The 8,429-nt window shown below is 39.9% G+C and overlaps 1 protein-coding gene across 2 annotated transcripts in view; it reads right to left on the bottom strand.

The window, feature by feature from the left end:
* Window positions 1–589: 589 nt before the first annotated feature.
* The window catches only part of FNDC3B (fibronectin type III domain containing 3B), a 443,125-nt gene continuing 435,285 nt past the window's right edge, over window positions 590–8,429 (bottom strand). For both annotated transcript variants that reach the window (XM_040349376.1, XM_040349377.1), the window contains one exon: window positions 590–1,463. In XM_040349376.1, coding sequence (XP_040205310.1) covers window positions 1,152–1,463 — 312 coding nt within the window. In that variant the 3' untranslated portion in view covers window positions 590–1,151. The remainder of the gene's footprint in view (window positions 1,464–8,429) is intronic.

Below are 8,429 nucleotides of genomic sequence, written 5' to 3'. Positions count from 1 at the left end.
TCTTAGAAGAAAACCTGTTAGAACGTGTTAGAATCTGAAAAAGACTTGCGGTTGGGGCAGAGGTTCACCTTCCAGCAGGGCAACGACCCTAAACATACAGCCAGTTACACATTTTTATTAAACTGGATTGAACAAATGTCTTGGTAGATTCCACATGTGGATGGAGAATATGATCTGAAAATCTCAAATGACAAAGCGTATGTCCATAGTGGAGCTTAAAATTGCCTAGTCAAAGTCCAGACATAAATCCAACTGAGAATCTGTCGCAAGACTTGAAAATTGCTGTTCACAGACCCTCTCCATCCAATCTGACAGAGCTTGAACTATTTTGCAAAGAAGAATGGGCAAAAATGTCACCCTCTAGATGTGCAAAGCTGGAAGAGACATCCCCAAAAGATTTGCAGCTGTAACTGCAGCGAAAGGTGGTTCCACAAAGTATCGACTCAGGGAGGCTGAATACAAATGCACGCCACATTTTTCACATATTAATTTGTAATTAACCATTTATCATTTTGCTTCCACTTCACAGTGCCACTTTGTGTTGGTATATCACATACAATCCCCAATAGAATACATTTACATTTTTGGTTGTAACATGATAAAATTTGGAAAATGTCAAGGGATATGAATACTTTTTCAAGGCACTGTATAGGGGCTGATTTAATGAAGAACTGTTACGTTTAAAGTATAGCTCCACCTAAAGATGATTTGTTCAATTTAAAGAACTTCAATTGAATGCTCATGAATTTAAATAAAAAAAAGTAAAAAAATATCAATCTCAGCAGAATCAGATATACTGTAGTGTAGTTGATACATAATACATTATTTTACAATAGTGTTAAAGTTTTTGGTAATTTTTGAAGGACAACACTTGAAAACTAAAACTTAATTTGCACAAAAGTTATCATCAAGAAAATTATACTATACTGTAATATATCTATTTAGCAGAAACAAATTTCAGCTATTTCCTGGGTTTGCATTTCAAAAAGGTGCATCAAAACACTGAGAATGTAAATGAAACAGTAAAAACATGAATACAAAATGTAGAACTCAAAATGATTGGTATTTCTTTAAAACAAATATCTGAATAAATGTCTGAATTATAATGCGTAGCATTAGTTAAGTTTACACTTCAGATTTGTCTTTATTGTCTACTTCATAAAGAAGTACTGAAGTATAAAGGCAAACAAAACTGACAAGGTGGCAAAGCCTAGAACAAAGAGGATTGCAAACTGTTCATCAGTAGGCATCATGCTCTTGAATTTTGCATGTTCAAGGTGAGTTATGTCCTCCGGTAGCATGAGATCACTCCGTCTCATAATGAAAGATGCAGATGGACTATAAGATCCACAGAGTTCCTGGGTGGTATCTGCACATCGACGACATACACAAACCCGAAATCTGTAATCCATATTTATTTGAAGGCCTGAGATTTGAAATGATGTATCTTCTCCTTTATATACCTAGAAATAAAAAATATTTCGATTTGATTATGACCAATTATGGTTATGGCTGAATATGCCTTGACAGCACACAAACACTACATTTAAAAATCTGTTTGACAGTAGCCATTTCAAGTAACTTGAACAGGTTTGAGAAAATGTTTTATTAGACTATGCTCCCAATGAAATTTAAACTTGCAATAAGAGACTCCAAATGATTATCTATCACCGGGATCAGGGCCATTTTTTCACAAGTCTCACACTTTCTGATTATAGAGATGGTGCAGAAAAATATTTACAAAACACACAGTCTCCTGCGCTCAGGAGCTTGATCACTTAGTGGACAACCAGAGTCTTCCGTTGGAATAGGGAATGACCAGGGATCTTGCTGCCCTCCTCAGAATATTTGGTATTCTTGAGACTAAAATGTAAAAGGAAGTAGCAGCAGCCAAGTTACTATGCTAGATGTTTGTTATTGCTAGTTTAAAGCTGAAACAAATGAGTGAGGGTGACCAGAAAATTGACTTGGCTTGGGACTGATTTAAAGTGGTTGTAAACCCTAGTAAAAAAAAAAAAAACCCTGCAAGACAAAGGCATAATGAGCTAGTATGCATAGCATACTAGCTCATTATGAATTACTTACCTTACATCAAAAGCCCCCATCTCTCCCAAAGAGACAACCGTTGCCCTGCACGCTTCCAGCACAGTTGCCAGCGGGGATCAGAAAGCTCTCAATGCATACTTGCGATTGGAAGCTTTCTGATCACATGACTGCTGTGACAGCCAATCACAGCCGTCACATGCCAACTCTGCTTCCTGGCAACTAGAAGCTCTTAAAGGGTCAGGAGGCAGTGACGGGAAGGAGTTAAAATCTGCCAAAAAATGTATTCATTTTTGGATTTAGTCAATCAATTTACACAATTAACACATTTTTCTATATACAGGTATGTATAGAATATGTGTATACATTTTCTTGTAACCATGTACTGTATGAGGGGGCGTGGCCTGGAGCAGCATGTGAGCAGACGTCTTTCCTAGCAGCTCCGAGATCCCTCTGAACAATCCTGTGCCATCCTGCTCTCCTGCCCCTCTAAACTGGCTACAAACCTTATAGTTCCCTCGGGGAAGCCCCTGGGATACTTTTCTGAGGAATTTGATGTATGGGAAAGCCCAAGAAGCAGCCCGCGGTCAGGATGAACATCACCACATCACCACGCGCTCCGGCCAAGACGCTCTCTTGCATCTACGCCAGAGCTCTTTGCTGAGGACCCTAAGTCATCTCTCCCACCCTCTCCTGGGACCTCCACCACGCCAGCGATGCCTGCCCCTGCGTCTCCTAGTGAGGATCAAAATCATTAAGGTAAACCACTCATATATTATGGGGAAAGTGGAGGAGCTTAAGCTGGACATTACAATAATGAACCAGGATATGCATAAAGTGCGGGACCGGGTCTCAGAAACGGAGCGCTGCATCAGTGATCTAGAGGACACTGTGGGCCCAGCCCTTCCTACCCTTAAGGGTTGTTCTGGTGGTTGCTGGATGGCTGGGGGGTGGTTGGGGTGCAAAATCCAAAACGAATACAAGAAAGAGAGTCACCGCTCTAGGTGGGTCTACTATATGGTCACATGTTTAAAACAGGATTCCAAGGGTGCTGGCAGTGCACTGGGCAAGCATGATAAGTAGATGAAAGATGGATAGCCGCACTCCAAAAAAAACGTGCAGGTTGTCTTTTATTCAGATAAACAGCAAATACATCACCGAATCATAAAACAGGAACAGGGGAACAGCCGACGTTTCGCACAAGATTAGTGCTTATTCATGGCCATGAATCCGGGTGTGGGGGTGGGTGGGTGTGATGGCCAGGGCAGTTGCTTGGGTGTGTGTGTGTGAGTGTGGTCAGGTTGAATGTACTACAACTGATAGGTATTTATACTGTTTACTGTGTTTCTACGATATGGCCCAGTGCGGTCCACGGTGAATACCCTGGAGCACTTGTTGTTATAGTTCCTCCGTTGAAAAGTTGAAAAGTCGGAGCTGCGGTGGCTCAACGCGATTGGCACTGCACTGACAAGCCATTCACCTCTGCAGCCAGGGGTTCGCATCCCGGTCTCGGCTACATGTGAATTGAGTTTGGTGGTCTCAGCCCGGCTCCCGGTGGGTGTGCTATGCGAGGTAAGCCTGCGCCTAGTCGCCCACCCCCCTCCCACAAAAACCACCACACTTACACACACTCGAAATTGGGTTAACATGCACGCACTTTGACCACGCGGTCTCTAAAAAGAGAGGCGAAGGACTAACGGGGCTGGTTGAGCGGGCTAGATCCTCTCACTCCCTTGTAGGGAGTCCCTCTGCCCCATTGGGCTTCAAAGCGGAGCAGGTAGGGCGGGCTGTGTGGGAGGACCCCCCACACACCCGCCATTGCCACCCGGGGCATGGAGAAAGGTGGCAGATTGCCTCTGGGGGAGGCCTGCCTACTCCCAACTCCTGCAGTTCAGCTCCTCTCTCGAGTACATGCACAAAATACACTTAAAAGAAAAGTTGAAAAGTCAATGTCTTCTATGAAAAGGTTGAATCTGCATTAATCTAAAAAATATAAACAAATAAACAAAGTTTTAAAAAAAATAAACATGTACTGTATAGTAAAACCATTAACATGTTTTGCATACAAAAAGTTAAATATTCTTTTTATGTCATACAGACAATTTTAAAAAATGTGGATGTTCGGCAGGGGTCCATGAGTTGCAACATGATTTTATATTGCCACCTAAAAAGAGGTTAATGGCAGTTTGACTTCAAAACAATGTATAGACTGCAATTCACTTTACAGTGATATAAACTAGGGTCATAGCACTCTACGAAGAGTCATATCAACCAAGATATTTTCAGATATCCCAGCTTTTCTGTAATTTCATAAAAATTGCAACGTGGCCAGTCCTAGTCTGTTTAAGAATATACAGAATGCACAGTTTACTGTTAGACCGGTAAACAAGACCACAAATGTTTTGTATGCCCTCAAGTTAAACAAGTTCATACATCTATTTAGAGCTAATGTTATATGTCAGAGTGGGAAATTCAGCAAAATGATCAGTGATTACTCATGATTAGATCTGTGCTTGGTATGACATTTCTGCTTTTCTTAACATATTTTCTTTTACCAATGAAAACAGTCACTTGGTATATGAAATAAAATATATAGAGCTCAGGATGAATGTCCACTTTTCACACATCTTGTAATATAATCAAATGTAAATGACATATCTTTCATGTCATTTCTACAATTCCATGTCATGCTGAAGATACGCTTCATGTGATAGGAGAATACTGAAATTACCCAGCAATTTACCTACCCCGCAGCTCAATTGATCATAATTCACATATTTTGCTTCAGTTTTAGTTTTAATACTCCTAATTTTGCAGCACACATGATCGTTGGTTATCCCTTATGCAAAATGTCATCACTTTTTATGTTTTCTTTACATGTATATACTGTGTAGTTGATTGTTTAGAAAAATATTGTGTCTCTCTCTCTCTCTCTCTCTCTCTCTCTCTCTCTCTTTCTTTCTCTCTCTCCCCCCCCCCATCTTTATTTTAAGTTATTTGAATCCAATATATACTGGGTTGTTTGGGAACTTTGTTTAGCTTTAAGGTTCTCAGGAATTGGTATAAAGATTCCCTGTTATGTCTTATTTCCCCTTGATCCTTCACCCCCCCTTCCGTTTGATCTTATGACTATACTCAGGTTCCTGTATGTTCTTGCACAAGATTATGATCCTGACTGTTGAATAGAACTGCTTTTTGTTAGATTGAATCTACGTTTTCTACTTCTTGATTTTATCTGAGGGACTTTATATCCTCAACAGGTTTACCTGAGAATTTCAACAGGTTTACCTGAGAATTTCCTGGGACTTTTGTTTATTCTCTGGTATTCAAAGACCATACGAAGTTCCTTGTGTTTTTGTTTGATATTTTTTGTATCTATGTCTTTGTTATTGTAGCTACTTGAATATTGGTCTATGTATACTGGCTATTTCTGTTTTTTTTGGACGTCTTTTTCTTTAATAAAAACATTGAAATATAAAAAAATATTGTTTTGTTTTATTGTACATTTTTGTGTTGTGAAATGGGTACTTCTGGTCAGAAATGGGCACAGAATATAAATAGCTCATAATAATTAAAATGGGTATATGTGTACACAAGAAGCACATTTTCAAGTAACCTGTATTTGCCTTCCTAAATAGGTTTTACATTTTTAGGGCTTATATTGATATTTAATTTAAGATGGTACCAAATCTGACCTTTAAAGAAAAGGCAAGAATTGTGGTTTGTGAAATGTTTTTACTGGGAAGATGCAAACCTTGGACTGAGTTCATCTATCTAAAGTGGAATAGAGAGGTTTTTTTCTCTCCATAAAATGGCAAACTTTAAACTCTTGGACTCATATTATTTGATCTACAGAGGGTGAAAGGGCAGAATTGTGTCTCTCCTCCATATGTTGCTACTAGGGTACTGGCTGGGACTTTTCTCCATATTTGTTTGTAATGTGGGTTCATTTAGACATTTTGGAAGTCAATCTTTCAGTTATGAGAAAATGCATTAAATAATAAACTACCATATAGTTTTCATTGGTTATCAAATGGATTCCTTATTGAAAACATCAGAATAGAATAGCTGTGTTGATGGTTAATGTTGGGGCACTTATTCCCAAACTAAAGAAAGATTATGAATTTGGAAAGCTTTGTACTTTAAATGCATATCTTCTTTGAAACAGGGATTCATGATTATGCAACTCACATATACCACTAATGCCCTGTACACACGATCGGTTCGTCTGATGAAAACGGTCCGATGGACCGTTTTCATCGGACGAACCGATCGTGTGTGGGCCCCATCGTTTTTTTTTCCATCGGTGAAAAAAAATAGAACCTGTTTTAAAATTTTCTGATGGTTAAAAAACCGATAGATAGATTGTCTATGGGGAAATCCATCGGTCAAAAATCCATGCATGCTCAGAATCAAGTCAACGCATGCTCGGAAGCATTGAACTTCATTTTTCTCTGCACGTCGCTGTGTTTTACGTCACCGCGTTGGACACGATCAGATTTTTAACTGATGGTGTGTAGGCAAGACTGATGAAAGTCAGCTTCATCGGATATCTGATGAAAAAATCCATCGGTCCGTTTTCATCGGATGAACCGTTCGTGTGTACATTATTCTACCTTTACAATTCAAGTGCATGCATCATTCAATCTGGCCAATTGCTTTGTCCTCTTAGAATGCCCATCTATGAGATGTCTGCTGTATTTAGAAAGGTCAGCAGGCTTTGTCAAACAGTGTACAATAATTAAGCTGGCTTAAATTTTTTAAACTGATACAAGAAACCCATGTTTACAGATATTTGTTATATTGAATGATATTTGTGTTATTTTGTCTTGTCTTTTTATATAAAAATATACGTTTAGAAAATCATATAATGTACACTAAGAATACTCACCACAGTGTTGTATAGAAATGCAAAGCACAATAAAATGCCCCATTGGTTAAGCAAACTAACAAACAACACAATATTGCCAGTTTGGGTGGAAACCTGTCAATAACTATTTGGATGGTGGATAAAAGAACATTAACAATGGAGCAGAATTCCTGCCATTGACACCAACAATGGGGCATTATTCCTCTCATGGACACCAATCCAATGGGGCATTGTTATCAACACCAGAGCATTTTCTACTCCCACTGGCCACAGTCTCGCCCCTCTAAAGTCTGAAGAATAGTAAACTGGCCCTTTGTTTAGAAAATTTGGAGACCCCTGATTTAGGGGAAGCCCACACAAACAAGGGGCAGAATGTTGCTATAGGGTGAGTTAAACCTAGGACCAAAGTGGCAAAACAATAGTGTTAACAACCTAGTAACTTAAAATAGATTACACGGAGGCAGTTATGCCTCTATTGACAAAATTACACCAATAATACGTTTTTTAAGGGTGAGGGTAAAGCAATTATTATTATTATTTGAATTTATAGTGGAAATGGGGAGGAAATGGGGAGGTTATAGAAATAGCAAAAAAAAAGGAACGGTAGACACCGCCCAGTGTTCATTAAACAAAATAAGGTTTAAGTCTATTTTTAAATTTGACATTGAAGGCCAGTTCTAGCATTGGATATTTAAATTCTCTTTCTGTACCATCTTTTTTTTTTCAGCTCATGATGGAATGTTACTGACCCCCAATTGGCTTAAAATGTAACCTGTAGTATGCATAAACAAATAAATATGACTATGAGCAGAGTTCCAATAATTTTTGTGTTTATTAGGTCAGCAGCTACAAAAAGTAACACACACTCACCTGTCCCACAGTCCAGCGATGCAGCCGCCTAAACCCTCGCTCCTCTTCCTTGCATCACAGCACCTGCATTGCAAGTGTGGGCACTGCGCATGCGCAAATCGTCAATCTTTTGGGACCTGTGATGTGTCTAAGAAGATTTCAAGAAGGGGGAGTGGAGAACTTTTGCGCAAACCACCTAGACTGCCAGAGCAGAAGTGGGAGCAGGTACCTGTCAAAAATTGGTACTTGCCACCCCCCCTCAAAAAAAATAACATGCAAAATGTAGAATATTTGGGGGTGAGGAGTGCGTAAAGCAGAACTTCCCTTTTTGGATGGAGCTCCGCTTTAGTACAACTGTGAGGCCCCGTACACATGACAGAGGAACTCGACGTGCTTGGCACGTCAAGTTCCTCGTCGAGTTTTGGGATGAAGCCGCCGAGGAGCTCGGCGGGCCGGCTTCTCTCATAGAAGAACGAGGACAACGAGAAAATAGAGAACATGTTCTCTATTTTCTCGTCGAGTTCCTCGGCGGCTCCATCGAGCCAAAACTGTACAGACGACAGAGTTTCTCGGCAGAATCCGGGTTTTGACCGAGTTTCTCGGTGAATTCTGCCGAGAAACTCTGTCGTGTGTACGAGGCCTCACAGGTTATGGAGATAGGGACCTC

The sequence above is a fragment of the Rana temporaria genome, chromosome 4, assembly GCF_905171775.1.
Source record: "Rana temporaria chromosome 4, aRanTem1.1, whole genome shotgun sequence".
In the NCBI taxonomy this organism is placed as follows: domain Eukaryota; kingdom Metazoa; phylum Chordata; class Amphibia; order Anura; family Ranidae; genus Rana; species Rana temporaria.
The sequence above is the reverse complement of the archived record's forward strand: the minus strand, read 5'-3'. Positions and strand labels throughout refer to the sequence as shown.